Source organism: Lutra lutra, chromosome 8 (genome assembly GCF_902655055.1).
Source record: "Lutra lutra chromosome 8, mLutLut1.2, whole genome shotgun sequence".
Lineage (NCBI taxonomy): Eukaryota > Metazoa > Chordata > Mammalia > Carnivora > Mustelidae > Lutra > Lutra lutra.
This window is the reverse complement of record NC_062285.1, coordinates 65,356,921-65,378,118: the sequence shown is the minus strand read 5'-3', so window position 1 is coordinate 65,378,118 and position 21,198 is coordinate 65,356,921. Positions and strand designations below refer to the sequence as shown.

The window sequence follows — 21,198 nt, the reverse complement described above, 5'->3', positions numbered from 1 at the left end:
ATCTGTATGGACAATATATTTTGGGTATTAATCTGCTAAAGGCTACTTTTATATTAGGGACTGCTGATCAATATGCTGAAATTTTCTGAGCATTTGAAATTTCATGCCATTCTCTTACTACTCTTCTTTCTAAAATGCAATGTTCCTTAATTTTAATGTGGAAATAAACTCGCTAAATCTTCAATTAAAACCTGTTTGATGCTAGGTGTTCCTTTAAATGGAGGCTCAGGTCTTGATAGTTTCATTTGATAACTTTGGTTTGCTTTGATATTTTAAAGTTGGTTTTGCTTTATAAAGTTTTACTCTGGATTTTCTTTCTACATTGAGTTGATGATATTGCTTAATAAGGAAATTTAATTTGTAAAAGTAGAGGTGATTTATTAAAAGCTGGTGGTTAGAGATAAGCAACAATTTGTACACTAACAATGCAAACTCAAGAGAACAAGGACGTAATAGGTATATACCAGGGTTTCTTAGTCTTGGCATTACTAACATTTTGGGTTAGATAGTTTTTTGTTGTATACTTGTATCAGACTTGGCCTAGGGATTGTAGGGTTTTAGTGGCATCCCTGTTCCCTACCCACCAACAGCAACCCCTCCTCTCAAGTTGTGACAACAAAAAAAATGTAGACACTGCTAAATTGGAACACGGGAAGCAAAATCAAAGGAGTTAACTTCCTATTAACCAACAGTATATACTATGCTTAAAAGTGGATAAGACTCCATGAAATATCTCACTTGGGAAATCTTTGGTATTTTCTAGATGTCTGAGAGTATGGTAGCTATGTAGAATATTGTTAACGGCAAACGGAAGTGGAGACTGTGTGGCTATATTTTTCACATCATAACATTTCTGTGTTTGCTTAAAATAAAGTAACTTTTGCTCTTAACCACCTGGTTCTACCCCCAAACTGAAAAACATGTATGCATTCTAAACATATATCACTGATAAAGTTTTATTTTGTAGACTGACATCAGAAGTTAGGTGACAGGGTGCCTGGCTAGCCCACTCAGTTAAGCGTCTGACTCTTGGTTTCACCTCAGGTCATGATCTCATGGTGAGATCAAGCCCCACATTGGGCTCTGCACTCAGTGCAGTCTGCTTCAGATTCTCTCCCTCTCCCTTTGCTTCTCCCCCTGCTAGTGTACTCTCTCCCGCTCTACAAAAAAAAAAAAAAAAAAAAAAAGTTCGGTGGTAGTAAAAAAAAGGGGGGGTTGTGAACCAAGATTACAACATAAAGAGCTTATAATCAGAGCTTTTGCCATTTGTATTGTGTATATAAGTTACAAGATATAATTCTTTTTTTTTTTTTTTTTTCTTCAAAGGGACATGAGAGATGGCTTTAGAAGAAAAAGTCTCTATTCTTCCCATTACACAAGAGACCGGTCTCCTCATAAAAGAGATACTCCTTTTATCAGAGAATCACCTGTAGGTCGAAAGGATTCTCCACACAGCAGGTCTGGATCCAGTGTCAGTAGTAGAAGCTACTCTCCAGAAAGAAGCAAAACGTACTCTTTCCATCCATCTCAACATAGAAGTATGTATTTTTAAGACTTCTCTTATAACTTCTACTAATGAGAATGTACTGATTCAGATTGTCTTATAGGTGTTATAAGTTATATTTTTTTTAACGTTTTATTTTGAAAATTTTGAAACCTACAGAAAAGTAGCAAGAATAATAAAATGAATACCGCACACACATTTTTTTGGGAACCATTTCACGTTGTAGTCCACATTGACATTTTACTTCTCAGCACAGAAGAGGTGTGTTTATAATCATGTTGGAAAGTTATACACTCTTGTATTTTTTGCTAGTTCCTAGGCTAGTCCATCCTCTTTCATCTTCTGTTACTAGAAGATATCTGTCTATCCATCCATCCATCTATATTTGGTAGTATATTTTTCATGAAAAGTATCAGTGATTTCCCCTAAATATAAGGTATATAGCCTTACAGATTTTAGAGCTAAAAACCTACTTTAGATTCATTTTTTTCCAACCTCCAATTTGTTTTTGTTGTTGTTTTTTAATTTGGAGTACTTAGACATGCAGGGCATTCTGTGCAATTGTAGCATGTCTTTCTGGCTTAGTTGCTTTGTATGTGTTGGAATAAATAAATGAAGCAACCTACTTTCTAGATCATCTGTTTTAGTTTTCTGGACTCCACTACTTGCAGTTGAGCTCATTCACAAACATTTTTTCGTGTCTCCTTAACTTTGATAGAAGAATCGTCATAAATAAGTTAACATGGCACGAGCAGGTCAAGGTGAGAGAGATTCTCACTCTGATAGAAGAACACATCATGGAGGAAATCAACATTGGGGCTCATTGGGGGCCCTTCCTTTTTTTTTTAATATTTATTTATTTGACAGAGAGATCATAAGTAGGCAGAGAGGCAGGTAGAGAGAGAGGGGGAAGCAGGCTCCTCGCTGAGCAGAGAGCCTGATGCGGGGCTTGATCCCAGTACCCTGAGATCATGACCTGAGCCGAAGGCAGAGGCTTAACCCACTGAGCCACCCAGGCTTGGGGCTCTTCTTTTATTTTCAGATTTCTACAAGTATCTTCTAGGTAGAGCAAATTACATAAGCCAAGATACAGATACCAGAAAAGTCAAGGATATTTCTTTTTCTTTGCTTTTTAACTTCCTTCCTATTAACTGTTTTTCCAAATAATAAGTTTAGTTTATGCTGTTTAATAGCATAATGTTTAATAGCAGTTTATTAGTTTAATAGCATTTGCTTCCTGCATGTTAGGAGTAATGGAAGATCACTTCAAATCATTAGATTGTCTCCATTTTAGCTGTTGCTGGATTCCAGTATTTAACGAACATTTATCAATTTTTTGCTGTTTTCAGAGCTAGGTAGAGTGGGGCTTCCAAAAAACATACTTTTGGATACATGGGTATGAATGGTCAATACAGGAGGTAAGAGTGTCACTTGAAGTAGATTTAAAACAAACATAATCTTTTATATATGCCTAATTGCTTAAAATAAGCATATAGTTCCAGGAACTGAACGCTTTACTGTTGAGTTCAGGGTCTACAGTTTGGTATTTTCTCCGTTGTTTTACTTCCTCTTCCTCCCTCTCCCCTTTCGGGATAAATAACATCTGAGTTCTAATGCACTTCACATGCACAGACATAAATATTTGCTAGACACCTTCTAAGAAGATACTTTTTTTTTTTTTTGATGTATATGACTTAATTCAAATCTACTGATTTGATTAGGAGGAGGAATATCTTTGGAAACTGATTATGAAGGCTTTTGAACAAAACATGAGTAAAATGGCAGCTTAAGATTCTTGCTTGATATGTTGTAGTGAATGTCTTACTTTAGATAGTTGTTAGTGAATTTGTCATATTCTTTCTATTTCTCCTCTGAAATAGATTTTTAGGGAGGCATTTTCTCTCTGCTTTTGCCTGGTAGTTAGTGGTCAGAACTTTAAAATCTTGAGATGGAATGTAGAGGAACCATATGTGCTGCTCCTGTATTAGGGTCTCTAGCAGAGAGATCTTTGAGGCCTAGTACCTTTACTATCTGGAGTGATAAAAAGATAATGGAGAAAGCTGGGAGACTAAAATATGGTGCAGATTGAGTGAAAGAGTATACAACTTTGGTAACACCTTTATGGTTTTATATATATATGTGTGTGTGTGTGTATATATATATATATATATTTTTTTTTAAGTCCTTGAGCTTTGAAAGTGAAGTTCTTTAATCAAGAAAAAAGTTTGTTCCAGGAAAACACTCTTTACAAGTTATGTGGGTTTATTACTTAACTGTTTGGGCTAAGCTATTTAAATGTTTTTCTATACTCGTTTTGTGTAAATAGTTTTCAGAGTAGTTACAAAAAATCATTTGTAAAAACTTAATGGAGGTCTTATTTTAAACAATAATTGAAAAAAGGAACTGTTATGTTACATATTTGTGATACCAGTTCTTTTTTAATCTAAATGTCACAGATAATGATGGTACCTTGCTTTTCTTCAAAAAAGAACTGAGAAACAGGGTCCTTAAATTATTAGTCATTTAAATTGGGTTAATTAGTAACAGTGTGTTAATTTAGTTTTTAAAGTGTATATTGAAATTTTGTCAGATTTTAAATGTTTCTATAAATAACAGGTAAAAATAATTTCCTTTCTCTCCTTATGGCCTCATTTTGCTAAGTTTGATGTTTAATTTTTTGCTTTTTGTTCACACTTTTTCAGCATAATTTTAATAATCACTAGTAGTTTGGCCATAGTAACCACTGAAGGACTAATTCTTCATAATTCTTCTGTGCATTTAATAATATCTCTTATGTGATTAATTATTAGCCACAAAATGATTTTTACTACTTTTTATCTCTACTTATTTCCCATTTTGTGCTTACATCCACATACATGTGTCTACATGTGTATTTTATTAAATTTCCTCTACTTAGCCTTTTGAGTTAATCCTGTGAACCTTGTACTGCTTTAGACTAATTATCTCCTAAATCAAAATGTTATTTTCGTTCTGTGCTTTGTAAGAATTTTCTGCCTATAGCTTAACTGGACTAACCTGTTCATAGTTGTCATTGTAGTAATCACTGTATTATTATTTTTTGGTTCCTTTTTGTTGTCCATGTTTACACATAAGTCCTGGCTAACCTCATTGCCTTTCCCTTTATTATACTGTTCTAGTTAAAATTGTTGTATGTATACCTTGTATATTTCTACTTGAAGTTTATTTTTATTCCTATTAATCTAACTAAATTTCTCCCCATTTGTCAACTGTCTCTCAGATATTTTCCATTCCTCCTCTTTCTCAATTGAATCTCATTGTTTTCCTATCTTACTCTTTTGTTTAGGATAATAGTACTAATAGTGACACCAGAAGTCACTAAGTTCAGTCTCCCATACCCTGAGATTCTTTGTTAAAAATACTTCCTGTGATAAATTTACTATTATCACAGTCCAGTCCTTCCATCTTTGTATAGTTCATTTTTTATAAAACAATTAAAATCTTTTCCTGTAACATTTCTGTAAGACTAATTATTTATCTTAGAGCCATAAAAATGTTTCACCTTTTATGTATTTGAAGAGTACCATCATAATCCTCTTGGTTTTTAACCCCTTGGTTTAAATATATTTAGTTCCTTCAGCTATGCTTTTTGTTTGACATGTTTTCAGTACTTTGCTTCCCTATTTTCTTTCTGTTCCTTTTAAGTTGTGATGCCAGAAGCGAACTTTTATTTTATCAGCCACATTGTATCACTGGCCCTTCCTGAGACTGTAGACAGTTGAACCTAAGCCATTTTCATATGTGTTTTTATTAAACAAAATGCCCTTCAGCTGGTACTTTTTTCAACTGCTTGAGTGTAGTTTATACATTAAAAGAAATCTAACCATGCTAAATTTTATCTAATTAACTTTGGCTTATTATTCTCTTCTATAGAGGTCTTAAAATCTCATTGAGTGATCTTGTATACTTGGAGCAGATAAAAATAGCTTTGTTTCATTGGCAAAGGAAATATGCTTTGTGTTTTGTATTAGTCATTAATAATTATCTTGAGTAGCATACAGCCAAATATAGAAACCTCTAGAGACCTCTGTCTGGGGACCTCAGCCATTTATCTGTGTTGTTTTCAACCAGTTGTGATCCCCTATCTTCTCTTCCTTTTCTCTTGAGGACTTCATGGAACACTTTGTTAGGTACTTTCTTGAAACTCTGAAGTTAGAAAGCATTTCCTTATCAAAACAGTGACATAAAGATTGCCTTGCATGTTTTGTAATTTCGTTGTGGCTCCAAGGGATGATTATTTAAATACATAGAAACTACCTCTTTGTTAATTCCTTTTAAATCTTTGTCTATGATTAATGTCAAATTTATCACTATGCTTATACATTAATTAGGCTGTGTAACATTTTGTAGAATTTTAAAAATGTCGTTACTACAGAAGATTTGCAAGTTTATTGTTTTGGTTGGTTTGTTAAATTTGTTAAATTTGTTTTATTTTTCTATAGTTCTTACTTTGGGCCCAGCATCCCTTTATTTTCTTGATATCAATAGCCATTATTAGGTATATTTATTTCATTCTATATAAGTCTATTTATATTTATGGTAATGTTAAAGGATTATTTTTCATTAATGTTTAGTCCTTTTTAAGGCATATCTACTAAAATAACTGAAAATGTACAAGAATTAAAAACACATTTTGAGAAGAGCATATTTGGAAGATAGACTCCATTATTGAACTTCTGTGTAATGGGAAAAGAGATCTTAAGACCTCCGTGAATATATTTGGAAGTCCACATGACTTTCTTTGGATGATAGCTGAAATTCCAGTAAGTTTAATGATTTAATTCTACCTTTGAAAAGAAGGCTTCTTTGGTGCTGGTTTAGAATGGCAATGATAATAGAAGTTAGAGCATGGATATTTTAGGCAGTAGGAAGAGATAAAAGCCCATTCTCTTGGTGACTGAATTACCATAGCATTTCTTGGTTTGAAAGTCACTGTGTTTGTGTAGTGAACAAGGTCTTTTAATCATCAAAGATATATTTCACATAAATGGTTTGCCAAGCAAGACAGATCCAGTCTTTGCCTTCTGAGTCTGAGGTCTGGTTAGGGAGACAAACCAGACATTCTATAGGAATAGATATGTTACGTGGTATCTGAAGGATGAGTAGAAGTTGGTGGAAGGATGTAGGTGGAACAGGATTATTGGGATGAGCTGTATCATGTGAAGAGATCCTGAGCTATAATTTTGTATTTTCCTAGATCTTGGACTGTAATTGATCTAGTTTAATGTGCTGTTGAATTCTATTTTACAATATTTTGTTCTTATTTCATATATTTCATATATTGTTCTTATCTATTGTTTACTCACAAGAAAGCTTTGGCTGTGAGTTTCGTGGGTGAACTGAGGAATATAGTTAACGGCTTTTCTGGCATCAGAATGGTTGAGATTCCAAATATGTAATCAGTTAATGATGTTTCCATATGTGTAGGCATTTATAGCAACCCTGCTTAGGGAGTTAGTATGATCTGTCAGTACCACACATTCAGAATACGTAGTCAGTATGTTTTACTTAGATATTTAAAAGCAAGCCCATGTGGTTTTACCCTGATGTATTAAAAGGAGAGTTCTATTTAGAAGTTCACTTCCAAATATTCATGGTTAGTACACCTTTACTTCAGGTTGTTATATTGCTAGCCTCCTAAAAATGATTGTTTTGGAGAAGACATGGCACAAGCTTTCTGTACCCTTTATCTGTTATTTTTTTTCTTGTTGGTTTTTTGGTGTCTGTACCATAAGAGCATTTCTTGTGTGTCCTTTCCATCTTTGCTTTCATACCTTCTTAACCAATAGGTCTCTGGGAAATCATGTTCTTCCTAACCAAGAGCCCCAAATTTGCATATCTTTATCCATGATCCAGAAAAAATAAATTCTTTCCTTAGCATCTCAGTAGCCACCACATCTTCATTTGTTCATATCTTAATTTCTCTTCCAAAGCTTCAGCTATCAAAGGAGACCTGGATGTCTTACCTGTGCTGTGAAGTTTTACTCATAGGCTTTCATTCAGAGGTGTCTGTTTTATCCCTGTATGTTAGGCACTATACCAAGAATTGTCCCTAACTCACTCTTCTCTGATGATGACTTTAATATTTTTTTCTGGTAGTGTCCTTTGTTCTTACATGGGTTATCAACCATTATAACACTTGATAGGCTTGGATTAGTCTAGTTCTTTTCATCATTACTTCCTCAGGAAAACCATATTTTCAGGAAGGTATATTTCTGAAATTTTACTCTATTCAGAGAGTCATCAAATATTGTTGATATTGGTATCAGCAATTCTAATCAAAGAGTCACTAAATACTGTTAAATTCTTATAATACTTCCAAATGTTGTTGAATATTAAACTGCTTCTCCAGCTTTGATATCACCTCAATGGGAAGAACTTTTTACCTGATCTATGGGACCAATGTTCCTTTTCATCTTCTTCTTCCCCATTTATTCTTATACTCACTAGTATGTTGACTTGGATTTCAGTTTTAGTATTGCCGCTGTCAGAACTTTCCTTTCCTGGTTTCTCTCTTTCAATCTAATATGAAGTTCATTTTTTTTAATGTGTTACAGCAACGGTGTTGAGCCCTTTGGCCCTGCTGTCAAGCAGGGAGTTACTGTCTATTTCATAAGAACACGTATGGGGTGAGTTTAAAGTAATGTCTCAATAGCTAAGGAGTAGCACCCTCCTAGTTAAAAGTATAGAGGTATGAGTGAAAGAAGTGGATTTAAGAGACATTTGTATTCATAATGTTGGTTGGAGCCATGTAAGAATCGCAAGTGAGGATAAAAACAAGGTTAGGAGTAAAACTTAGGCAACAATAACCAACAAAGAGGAAAGAGAAAGGTATAGTTAGGAACATGGAGGGAGGACAAACAAAGAAGTACAAAGGCATGAAAACCAAAGGGCAGAATGTTAAGAAAACATTTTTATTTTTTATTTTTAAAAAATAATCTATGCCCAGTGTGGGGATTGAACTCATGACCCCAAGATCAAGAATTGTATGCTCTGCTAACTAAGCCAGCCATGTGCCCCAAGAAAAACTTGTTTTTAAATCATTAAAATGCTATAATGGAGGATAGTTTCAATTCATTTTAATATAAACAGATCATTAATTAGTTTTAATATAAACAGATCATTGGAAACTCTAAGATGAAGAGTTTAAGTATGGTGGGATTGTTTTCATTATCTCGTGTGTGTGAAAAAATAAAAACTCCTAAAACTTAGAGGGTTAATATAAACACTTATTTAGGAATCTGCAATTTGAGCTGGGTTCAGCTGGGTGGTTTTATTGGTCCATTAAGATATTATTAAATAGCTTAGCCCTGTTTTTTATGGGTAGGAATCTGTACTTAAGTGTAGTAATTCCTGCAATATCTCTGAAATTTGGTATTGAAATCAATAAACAGCACCAGTGGTGCGCTGGTAAACTAACTCTTTAGGAGAACACCACGTGATTTCTGGCATTTGCCATGGAGTGAATACTACCGTAATGACTGATCTCAGGTTACTGATGTGGGGTGACTTGGAGTTTGGAAGAGATGCGGGCAAGTCACTCTCATCAACTAATATGAGCCATCCTGATTCCAGACACTCTTGGGAAATACCAGTGTTCTCATTTCTTGATCTACAAAGAATGGGAGACAAGTTACAAAATAAACATGTGATAAACCAGGAGTAAGTAAATGGGTAAGGAATTTTTTTTGTGAAAGAAACATGAAAGTAAAAGAATAAATGCCAATGTGAAGGCTCTGAACTGTTGCTGAGATGAATAAGGATTTGGCTAAAACAAAGAGGAGAAGTGTTCAGTAATAGATAAAAACAGATCAGCTGCTCAGGAGAAACAAAAATTGTCTTGATAACAGAGAGATCAGTGACCAAGGGGAGAAGGTTATTACATCTTTAACAACATTCTTACAGAACTAGGACGGTAATATTTGTATATTTCTTGAAATATATTTTTTTCTTGAAATATTTTTTTAATGCAGGGTGGTTGCTAATAGTGCCAAAACAATCCTCAGGGGGAAAAAAGTAGAATTGGCAATTTGGGATCTCTATAGGAAAATTTGAAGTGTTAAGGAGTGTTCTTATTGGAAAGATATCTATTAGTATATTTAATTAAGCTACTTAAAGAGTTAAGTACACGTGTCACTAAGAGTTTGCAGGTAAGGAAGCTAACAAAATCTTTACAAGATTGTAAATATGGGACAATTAGAGATTCTAGCAAGACAGTAGTTGTGGATTTGTTTATAAAGAAAACCCATATATGAGAGAGTCTGTATAAAAAGTAGCAAGATTTTTTAAACAAAGCAAAATTTAGTAATGGGTTACTTTTGAGAGCAAGTCAGAATGACTCCTTGCAGATAGCTACTGCAAGCCTAGGGAACAGATGGTATACCATGAAAATTTTACCAGTATTCCTTTTGATTTCTAGTGATGATTCATCTTTCTTTCGTGTGTGTGTGTGTGTGTGTGTGTGTGTGCACGCACGCGTGTGTGTGCGCCCCCGCGTGTATGATTCTTGAACCAATCCTTTGCTGACTTCATGAAGATTAGAATAGGTGCTTAAAGTGATGAGTAAGACCTGATCCTTACCTTCAACTTTTGGTGTCTTATATGATCCTTTTCTCATTCCTTTCTGCTCCTGTTGTCTATGGTTAGCCTAATCTTAACACTTCATTGTTGTTGGACCCAATTAACTTCTAATCTTAGAAACAAAATTTTCTCCTGTTCTGTGATTACTCTTGAGTGGTGGTTGCTCAGGCATCCTGATTTGAAGGCAGGGTAGGAAAGAGTTTAGGGTCACCAGCAAATGCTCAGAAGTTCATGTTCTTATCAATCTTACTTCTGGGTTCTTCTCTTGTCACTCCTGGGCACAGAGGTGATGGTGTTAATTCCTTCTTGCCCACCTTTCCCTAGAGTCCATCCGTGCTGGTGCCTCCTACAAACGGCAGAATGAAGGAAATCCAGAAAGAGGTGAGTTTTGAGCTAGATTTTGATTTGGGATTGTGAAGGGGTGGGGGACTTGAATTGATAGAGGTTACAGAAATGGGAAAAGTATGTACCTGCTCCATTAGTCTTTAGTTGGAACCAGAGTTTAATAGTAGTAGATCCAGGTATTAGGATTGTGAGTTTCTTGTCTGGTCAGGAATAGCCACCTCAAAGGAGATTGAGATTTGTAGAACAAACAAATCATTGTCGGGCCTGGACAACAGTAGGATCAGGCAATTTCTTTTTACCTTCTCTGTGCTCTTTCTGCTGCCATCTGTAGCGTCCTTTTTCTTTATCCTTTGCTTGCCTGTCCCTGCCCTTCATGCAACAGGTATATATGAATATATGTGGATATATGATATACTACCTGCTCTACCCTTCAGTAGTCCTTTGCTTCTGCACACTGAGAAATCTGCTTGATTTAGCCCTTATGCAGCTAAAATCGGGAAAGATTCTAAAACTACATTTGGTGCACTATACTTGACATACCTGTAGTGCTGATGTGTTTGTGTCAGATTTTGCTAAGTAAGAGATTAACAGCTGCTTATTCTGTGTCTAGCTGCTGTGTGTTGCGATTGAGCCTGTAATTATGCCTTTAATTAGCATAGTTCAGTGTGCTGATTGGTTGAGCTCCTCACTTTTTTTTTTTTAAGGAATTGCTTATCTGAATAGAATGGGGAAGTCCCTGTATCCTAAAGGTAGAAAAATAATTTATCTTTTCACCTAATTTTTGAGTACTTATTCTTTTCTTAAAGGACTTGAGCAGGGTAGGCTCTGGATATTCAGAAATAAGCTATGATACTTGCACTTCTAGGAGCTTTTGTTGGAGTGGAATAGACTGACACTGTCACAATATGATGTGGAATTTGCCATATGTAACAGATACTGTAGGAATAACTAAATAAACCATGTTCTTAGTCATTTTGGGATGTAGTATTGCTTGGTATCTTACTTTTGATTTTTAAGGTCTACCAAGAACTTTTAAACTTACTTACTGTGAAAGCCTCTTAATGATGCAAGTTAAAAGACTTGAAGGTTATGTCTTTTAATGAGACTGTTGGAGTTTCAGAGGTAGAATACTGTGCCCAGAGCAACCTTGGTACTGTTGACAATTGAGGTTAGATAATTCTTTGTTTTGGGAAGCTGTCATGTGCATTTATAGGGGGTTTGAGCAACATCCCTAGCCTCCCCTTACTGTGTGCCAGTGGTTCTCTCCCACTTGGTGATAATGAAAAGCATCTACATGCGTTGCCTGATCTCCCTGAAGAGGTGAGAGGAGCATCTGTAGAAAGGCTTTCCAGGTCTGCAGGCCATTTGATAGAGCTGATACTCACTATTGCCCTACATGGTCAGAAGCCTTGAGGCTCTAGGCTTCTGCTAGCAATCTTGACCACAGCAGGAAGAGCTTCAGAGGCTTTTTGACTGAAGCTGGCTTTGCTTCAGTTTCAAGGTGTTTTATGTCTGCTTTTGCCCTTGACTGCTTTCTTGGCCATAACCCACTGGCTAGTGTTGACCAACTTCTATGTCAATCCAAACTTGGTGCCACCTTCTCCTTTTCTCTGTAATTTAATTTTGTTAGTTTTTTTTAAGCAATTAAGAGTAGAGGATTTATATTTGACACATACAGATAATTTAATGAAATGTTTTTCTATCAGTAACAACTCAGTTATTTTTATGATTATATTTAAAACAATTTTCTGTGTTGAACTTACTAAAGTAGTATTTAAATCTAATCTTTGGCTTAAGTTTCTGTAACAGTGGTATGTGCATAGCACTGCATTAGTGTCTGTAGTGACTAAAGATAAGGGTTAGTGACTATCTCACACAGACTTACTTTTAACCATTTAACAAATATTTGGGTACTTACTCATACCAGGCATTAGGTTAGCACTCTAATTATAGTTTTCTAGTTTTTATTTTTATTTTTTAGACTAAGTATTTCAGGAATATCTGCTAGATTTCCTACATGCCCCTTGCTTTGAGCTATCGCTTAATTAGCTAGTTTTCTTTGTGGTATTTATATAATAACTACTTTTGAAAATTTATTGTGATAAGTCAAAAGTTAGCTTTTAGGAAGGAGGATGCAGCATTTATGATTTTAGTCTTTTTCTGTTCTTGAGGTCTCAGTGGTTCTGTGTTTGGTAATTGGCATTTATGTGGCCTAGAATGGCACATACGATGTCCATTGGTTCTAGGTTACTTGGAATTTTTTATGGTACATTGCCTCTGAGAAACATAGGTAGATTTAGATACTAAAGGATCTACTTTAATGATGAAGACTTCAGTACTAAAATAAGTGTATGACACCCTCCTCATTTATTTATTTGCAGAATCCCTCTAAACTGAAAACAAATGAGTTAGAAAATTGCATTTTATATTTTTTGTATAGGTAAAGAGAGACCTGTTCAGTCTTTGAAAACATCAAGAGACACTTCACCCTCAAGTTCTTCAGCAGTTCCTTCATCAAAGGTTTGTTATATCTTTAAAATCAATTTAAAGAGGAATCACAAAGTAAAGGAGATGCACCGTGAGGTACAAATAATGTTATTCTTTACTGTCAAACCAAATGAAGGTAACTTGCTTCATTTAAAAACTTAAATCATGGGGTGCCTGGGTGGCTCAGTCAGTAAAGCGTCTGACTCTTGGTTTTGGCTTAGGTCATGATCTCATGGGTCAAGGGATCGAGCCCCAAATAGGGCTCTGTGCTCAGCAGGGAGTCTGCTTGAAGATTCTCTCCCTGCCCCTCCCCCAACTCATGCTCTTGTTCTCTCTCTCTTCTTTCTCAAATAAATAAATCTTTAAAGAAAACAAAACTGCGGGAGGAGTCCAAGATGGTAGAAGAGTAGGAGACCTTAGTTTTGTCAGGTCCCAGGAATTCAGCTATATAGCTATCAAATCATTTTGAACTCTTGTAAGGTCAACCAGAGTTCTAAGAAAAGAATAACTACAACTCTATGAATAGAAAAGTGACCACTTTCTGCAAGGTAGGAGGTACAGAGAAGTGACTCCGAGGTGGTGTATGGGAAGATAAACCACGGTGGGGAGGAAGCTCCATCAGCTGGCATTGGAAAGTGATCGAGTAGTGGACGTCAAAATCAAAACTTTTAGAAGTCTGCTCCAGTGAGAGATGTCCCTGCCTGAAAAACACTCAGGTGGTGAAGCAGTTCAAAGTCCTAGGTGGGACAGTGTGGTTTCAGGATCCCCAGGGTCATAATAAGACTGAGGGTGACTGAGTGTGGCAGAGCCCCCAGGCGTCAGAGTGAGGAAGCTAGCTACAATTTGCCAAACCAGGAGTGGGCTTTCAGGTTGGAGTTGCCATAAACTGTGAACTGTGGCACAGTCAGGTGACTGCTCTCTGAGCAGAGGCCCAGCAAGTGGCAGAACCGGCGAGAAACTCCTTCCTCCCTTGAGAGGAGTGGCTCAGGTGCACACTGCAGGAGTCTGCAGGGTTTGGAGACTTAAAACTGGGTTGCGTGCCTGAGAAACGGGGTCGCGTGCCTGCTAGGTCACAGTCTGGGTGAGTACGGGGTCCAGGGAGACAGGAGTGATTGATTGCTTTTCTTTGAAGGCTCACTGAGGAGTGGGGCCTCAAGCTTTTGGCTCTGGGGCTGGAGATTTGGGGGCTGCCATTTTCATTCTCATCCTCTAAAGCTACACATAAAGCGTTCAGGGAACAAAAGCCAGGTTGAACAATCCAGAGCTGCTTGCTTAGTCTGCCCCCTGGCAAGAGTGGTTGCAGTTCCACTCCAGCCAAAGACACCTGAGAATCAGGGCAAAAGGCCCCACCCCCAGAAGATCAGCAAGAACATGCTGCTAAGACCAACTTTACTGAACTTGCAAAACTGCAAAACTCCAGCACTAGGGGAAAATAGTATATAGAATTAATGGTTTTTTCCCCTGGTTCCTTAGTCTTTTAATTTATATATTTTTTTCCTCTTTCCTTTTTCAGTCAATTTCCTATTTTATCAGCTTTTTAAAAAATCTTTTTTAATTTTCATTTTTACAGTTAAATTCTATCATTTTCTTTAATTTTATTTTTGTATATACATAAGTTTTTTTCTTTATAGTTTTGGAACGCAGTTTCTTCTAACAGACCAAAATACATGCAGAATCTAGTGTATTGCTCTGTTCTTTTCACTTGTCTGATCATATTCTCTCCTTTCTTCTCTCCTTCTTTTCCTTCTTTTTTTTTGCTAAAATCTTTTTAAATTTTCATCTTTACAATAAAATTCTATCCTTTCAATGTATTATATATAAGTTTTTCTTTACAATTTTGGTTTAGTGCATATTTGCACTTTTTTTTACACTTTTTTTAAACAACATATTTGTTGTACTTTCTTCTAACAAACAGACCACAACACACCTAGGATATAGTGTATTGCTCTGTTCTGTTCACCTATCTGTTTATATTCCTCCTTTTTTCTTTTTTTTTGTTTTTTGTCTTTTAATTTTAATTTGTACAGTTACATTCTATTCTTTCATTGTATTTAATTTTACTTTTGTATGTATGTAGGTAAGTTTTTCTTCTGTTACAATTTTGAGATCTAGTCTGTCTTTTTCTTTCTTTCTTAAGCATTTATTTATTTGAGAGAGAGAGAGAGAGAGCACAGAGAAGAAGGAGAAGCAAGCTGCCTGCTCAGGGCTTGATTCCAGGACCCTGGGATTGCGACCTGAGCCAAAGGCAGTGGCTTAACCAATCGAGCCACCCAGGAGCTCCAAGGGATCTGGTTTTCTATGAAGCAAGCAAAAATACACACAGGATCCAGTATATTGCTCTGTTCTGTTCACCTGTCTGATTATCTCTCTCTTTCTCTCTTTCTTTTTTTCTTCCCAGTTTTGGGACTCTTCTGATTTTGTTTAGTATATTTCTCTGGGGCTGTTGTTGCCATTTTAGTATTTTGTTCTCTTGTTGATCTATTCTTTTCAGCAAGAATGATAAGACCAAAAAACTCACCTCAAAAAAGAGAACAAGAGGCAGTACTGAAATTCCAATGACCTAAACAGTGTGGATATAAGTAAGATGTCAGAACTAGAGTTCAGAATAACTACTATAAAAAGACACTAGCTGGGCTTGAGTAGAACATAGAGAACACTAGAGACTCCCTTTCTAGAGAAATAAAAGACCTAAAATCTAATCAGGTTGCACTAAAAAAGCTTATTAATGAGATGCAATAAAAAGTGGAGGCTCTAAGTGCGAGGATAAATGAGACAGAAGAGAGAATTAGTGATATAGAAGATAAAATGATGAAGAATAGGAAGCTGAGAAAAATAACTGAGATAAACAACTACTGGATCATGAGGGAAGAATTTGAGAGATAAGTGGTATCATAAAGCAAAATAATATTAGAATAATTGGGATCCCAGAAGAAAAGGAAAGAGAGAGACAGGGGCAGAAGTTATATTGGTACATATTGTAGTGGAGAACTTCCCTAATCTGGGGAAGGAAACAGGCATTCAAGTCTAGGAGGCACGGAGAACTCCCCTCAAAAATCAATAAAAATAGATTAACACACCAACATATAGTAGTGAAGCTTGCATAGCTATGAGTCAAAGAGATAATCCTGAAAGCAGCTCGGGACAAGACATCTGTAACCTACAAGGGTGGAAACATTACTCTGGCAGAAGACATATCCACAGAGAATTGGCAGGCCAGAAAAGACTGGCATGATATATTTAGGATGCTAAATGAGAAAAATAACTACCCAAGAGTACTTTATCCAGCTCGGACGTCATTCAGAACAGAAGGAGAGATTTTTAAAAGCTTCAGGAAAAACAGAAACTAAAAGAATTTCTGATCACTAAACCAGCCCTGCAGGAAATATTAAGAGATCCTTTAAGTGAAGAGAGAGCTCAAAAGTAATAGAGACCAGAAAGGAATAGAGACAGTTTACAGAAACAGTGACTTTAATGGTAGTACAATGGTACTAAATTCAAATCTTTCAATAGTTACTCTGAATGTAAGTGGGTTAATGCCCTTATCAAAAGACACAGGGTATGGAGATTAGATTAAAAAAAGCAAGACCCATTGATAATACTTTCTGAAGGAGACTCATTTTAGACCCCAAAATACCTCCAGATTGAATGTGAGGGGGTAGAAAACCACTTATCATGCTAATGGACATGAAAAGAAAGCTAGGGTTGCAATCCTTATATCAGACAAATTAGATTTTAAACCAAAGACTATAATAAGAGATGAGGAAGGACGCTATATCATAATTAAAGGGTCTATCCAAAAAGATCTAACAGTTTTAACTATTTATGCTCCTAACATGGGAGCAACCAGTTATATAAACCAGTTAATAACAAAATTAAAGAAACACATCAACAATAATACAATAATAGTATGGGACTTAAACACCCCACTCACAGCAATAGACAGATCATCTAAGCAGAAGATCAACAAGGAAACAAAGACTGAATGGCACACTGGACCAGATGGACTTCACAGATACATTCAGAACATTCCATCCCAAAGCAGTGGAATACACATTCTTCTCAAGTGCACATGGAACATTCTCCATAGATCACGTCTTGGGTCACAAACCAGGTCTCAACTGATACCAAAAGCTTGGGATCATTCCCTGCATATTTTTGGACCACAGTGCTTTGAAACTTGAACTCAACCACAAGTGGAAATTTGGAAAGAAGTCAAATACATGGAGGCTAAAGAGCATCCTACTAAAGAATGAATGGGTCCACCAGGAAATTAAGGACTTAAATTCATGGAAACAAATGAAAATGAAAACACAATTATTCAAAACCTTTGGGATACAGCAAAGGCAGTCCTAAAAGGGAAGCATATACCAATACAAGCCTTTCTCAAGAAACAACATAGGGCTCAAATATACAACCTAACCTTACTCTTAAAGGAACTGGAAAAAGAACAGCAAATAAAGCCTAAACCCAGCAGGAGAAGAGAAATAGTAAACTTCAGAGCAGAAATCAATGAAATAGAAACAAAAACAATAGTAGAACAGATCAATGAAACTAGGAGCTGGTTCTTTGAAAGAATTGATAAGATTGATAAACCCCTGGCCAGCCATATCAAAAAGAAAAGAGGAAGGACCCAAATAAAGGAGGAGAGATCGCAAGTGACACCAATTAAACGCTGTTTTAAGAGCATATTGTGAGCAAGTTTATATCAGCAAATTAGGCAGTCTGGAAGAAATGGGTGCATTCTTGGAGATGTATAAGCCATCAAAACAAAAACAGAAAGAAATAGAAGACAAAACCTGAAGAGACCCATAACCAGTAAGGAAATTGAGTCAGTAAACAGAAATCTCCCAACAAACAAGAGTCCAGGGCCAGATGGCTTCCCAGGAGAATTCTACCAATCATTTAAAAAAGAATTAATACCTATTCTTCTCAAGCAATTTCAAAAAATAGACATGGAAGGCAAACTTTCACACTCCTTCCATGAGGCAGGCCAGCATTACCTTGGTTCCAAAACCAGACCAAGACCCCACCCAAAAGAATTACAGATCATTATCCCTGATGAGCATGGATGTAAAAGTTCTCACAAAGACACTAGCCAGTAGGATCCAGCAGTATATTAAAAGGATTATTCACGAGTTCTGGTTCTGGTGTGGGGAGTTTCGTTCTTGGTGGTTGGTTGTCGCGGTTGGTGGGTATTAACTGAGCCAAGATGCTGCGGAATCTGCTGGCTCTTCTTCAGATTGCCCAGAGGACCATAAGTACTGCTTTACGCAGGCAGTTTGAAAATAAAGTTCCAGAGAAACAAAAGCTGTTTCAGGAGGATAATGGAATTCCAGTGCATCTAAAGGGTGGAGTAGCTGATTCCCTCCTGTATAGAGCTACTGTGATGCTTACAGTTGGTGGAACAGCGTATGCCATATATCAGCTAGCTATGGCTTCATTTCCCAAGAAGCAGGATTGACTTCAGTTTATCATCTCAGCGGGCAGTTTCGTTCAGCTCTCTATGGACCAGTAACTGTAAATAAATGAGTTATTTGGGGATCAATATTTATTGACTTATATTAACTGCCACCAATAAAGCAGTCTTTACCATGAAAAAAAAAAAAGGATTATTCACTACACCACGTGTTTTTTTTTTCCCCTGGGCTACAAGGGTGGTTCAACATCCGCATATCTATTAGTGTGATACACTGCATAAATAAAAGAAAGGACAAGAACCATATGATCCTTTCAGTATATGCAGAAAAAACATTTGACAAAGTACAGCTTCCTTCCTTTCTTTTTTTTTTAAGATTTTATTTATTTATTTATTTGACAGGTAGAGATCACAAGTAGGCAGTGAGGCAGGCAGAGGGAGAGAAAGAGGGAAGCAGGCTCCCCACTGAGCAGAGAACCCAATGCGGTCGATCCCAGGACCGAGAGATCATGACCTGAGCCGAAGGCAGTGGCTTAACCCACTGAGCCACCTAGGCTTGGTGGCTTTCTTGATTAAAACTCTTCACAGGGTAGGGATATATATATATTTAGATAGATATATATATCTATATATATATAGTTATGTAGTTAGTTATATAGTTATATAGGGATATATAACTCAATATCATAAAAGCCATATACGAAAAGCCCACAGTGAGTATCATTCTCAATGGGGAAAAACTGAGAGCTTTTCCCCTAAGGTCAGAAACATGGCAGGGATTCCCACTATTAACACTGCTACTCAGCATAGTACTAGAAGTCGTAACCTCAGCAATCAGACACAAACAGAAATAAAAGATATCCGAATCAGCATAGAAGAAGTCAAACTCCCACTCTTTGCAGATGACTTGATACTATATATGGAAAACCCAAAAGACTCCACCAAAAAATTGCTAGAACTCATTTGGGAATTCAGCAAAGTGGCAAGCTATAAAGTCAAAGCAAAGAAATCAGTTGCATTTCTATACACTAACAATGAGACAGAAGAAAGAGAAATTAAGGAGTCAATCCCACTTACAATTGTACCAAAAACTGTAAGGTACTTAAGAATAAACCTAACCACAGAGGCAAAGGATCTGTACTCAGAAAATTATGGAATACTCATCAAAGAAATTGAGGAAGACACAAAGAAATGGAAAAACCTTCCATGCTTATGGATTAGAAGAACAAATACTTTTTTTTTAAAGATTTTATTTATTTATTTGACAGAGAGAGAGATCACAAGTAGGCAGAGAGGCAGGCAGAGAGAGAGGAGGAAGCAGGCTCCCTGCTGAGCAGAGAGCCCGATGTGGGGCTTGATCCCAGGATCCTGAGATCATGACCTGAGCTGAAGGCAGAGGCTTAACCCACTGAGCCACCCAGGTGCCCCCTAGAAGAACAAATACTTTTAAAATGTTTTTGCTACATAGAGCAACTTATACATGCAATACAATCCCTATCAAAATACCATCAGCTTTTTTCACAGAACTGGAACAAATAATCCTAAAATTTGTATGGAACCAGAAACGACCCCGATTAGCCAAAGAATATTGAAAAAGAAAACCAAAGCTGGTGGCATCACAATTCAAGACGTCAAGCTGTATTACACAGCCGTAATCATCAAGACAGTATGGTACTGGCATAAAAACAGACACATAAATCGATGGAACAAAATAGCCCAGAAATGGACCTTCAATTCTGTGGTTAACTAATCTTCGACAAAGCAGGGAAGAATATCCAATGGAAAAAACATAGTCTCTTCAACAAATGGTGTTAGGAAAATTGGACAGCCATATGCATGAAAAAATGAAACTGGACCATTTTCTTATACCGTACACAAAATAGACTCAAAATGGACGAAAGACCTAAATGTGATACAAGAATCCATCCAAATCCTAGAGGAGAACACAGGCAGCACTCTCTGTGACCTCAGCTGCAGCAACTTCTTGCTAGATATGTCTCCAAAGGCAAGGGAAAGAAAGGCAAAAATGAACTATTGTGACTTCATCAAGATAAAAAGCTTTTGTATAGTAAAGTTGACAGTTGACAAAACCAAAAGACAGCCGACAGAATGCAGAACGATCTTTGCCAATGTCTTATCAGTTAATGGGCTAGTATCCAAAATCTATAAAGAACTTATCAAACTCAACACCGAAAGAACAAATAATTCAATCAGGAGATCGGCAGAAAACACAGACATTTCTCCAAAGAAGACATACAAACGGCCAACAGTCACATGAAAAACTGCTCAACATCACTCATCATCAGGGAAATGCAAATCAAAACCACCATGAGTAAGATGCTTAAGATACCTAAGAATCTCACCACACACCAGTAAGGATGGCTAAAAATTTTTTAAAAAATATTTTATTTATTTGACAGATGACAGGTAGGCAGAGAGGCAGGCAGAAAGGGAGGGAGAAGCAGGCTCCCCGCCAAGCAGAGAGCCTCATGTGGGGCTCAATCCTAGGACCCTGAGATCATGACCTGAGCTGAAGGCAGAGGCTTAAGCCCCTGAGCCACCCAGGAACCCCAGGATGGCTAAAATTAACAAGTTAGGAAACTACAGGTGTTGGTGAGGATATGGAGAAAGGGGAACCCTCTTGGAAAACAGTATGGAAGTTCCTCAAAAAGTTGAAAATAAAGCTACCCTATGATGCAGCAGTCATATTACTAGGTATGTAACCCAATGATACAAATGTATCAATCCAAAGGGGCACATGCACCCCAATGTTTACAGCAGCAATTTCCACAATAGCCAAACTATGGAAAGAGCCCAGATGTCCATC

The 21,198-nt window shown here is 36.7% G+C and overlaps 2 protein-coding genes and 1 long non-coding RNA gene across 12 annotated transcripts in view; all 3 read left to right on the top strand.

Moving 5' to 3' along the window:
• Positions 1-21,198, top strand: part of PPHLN1 (periphilin 1) — a 158,624-nt gene that overhangs the window by 55,046 nt on the left and 82,380 nt on the right. For 8 of the 10 annotated variants that reach the window (XM_047741299.1, XM_047741303.1, XM_047741296.1 and 5 more), the window contains 3 exons: positions 1,327-1,538; positions 10,448-10,504; positions 12,909-12,988. In XM_047741299.1, the coding sequence (XP_047597255.1) occupies positions 1,327-1,538; positions 10,448-10,504; positions 12,909-12,988 (349 nt within the window). The remainder of the gene's footprint in view (positions 1-1,326; positions 1,539-10,447; positions 10,505-12,908; positions 12,989-21,198) is intronic. The other 2 variants (XM_047741305.1, XM_047741300.1) reach the window with 1 other exon arrangement.
• LOC125106772 (uncharacterized) lies at positions 6,236-9,360 on the top strand. The gene is made up of 3 exons (XR_007129425.1): positions 6,236-6,306; positions 8,101-8,172; positions 9,119-9,360. It is a non-coding gene; the product is annotated as an uncharacterized LOC125106772 (long non-coding RNA).
• On the top strand, positions 18,094-18,561 carry LOC125106771 (cytochrome c oxidase subunit 7A2, mitochondrial-like). Its single transcript, XM_047741307.1, has one exon. The coding sequence runs from the start codon at positions 18,165-18,167 to the stop codon at positions 18,414-18,416; it is 252 nt and encodes an 83-aa protein (XP_047597263.1). The 5' UTR covers positions 18,094-18,164; the 3' UTR covers positions 18,417-18,561.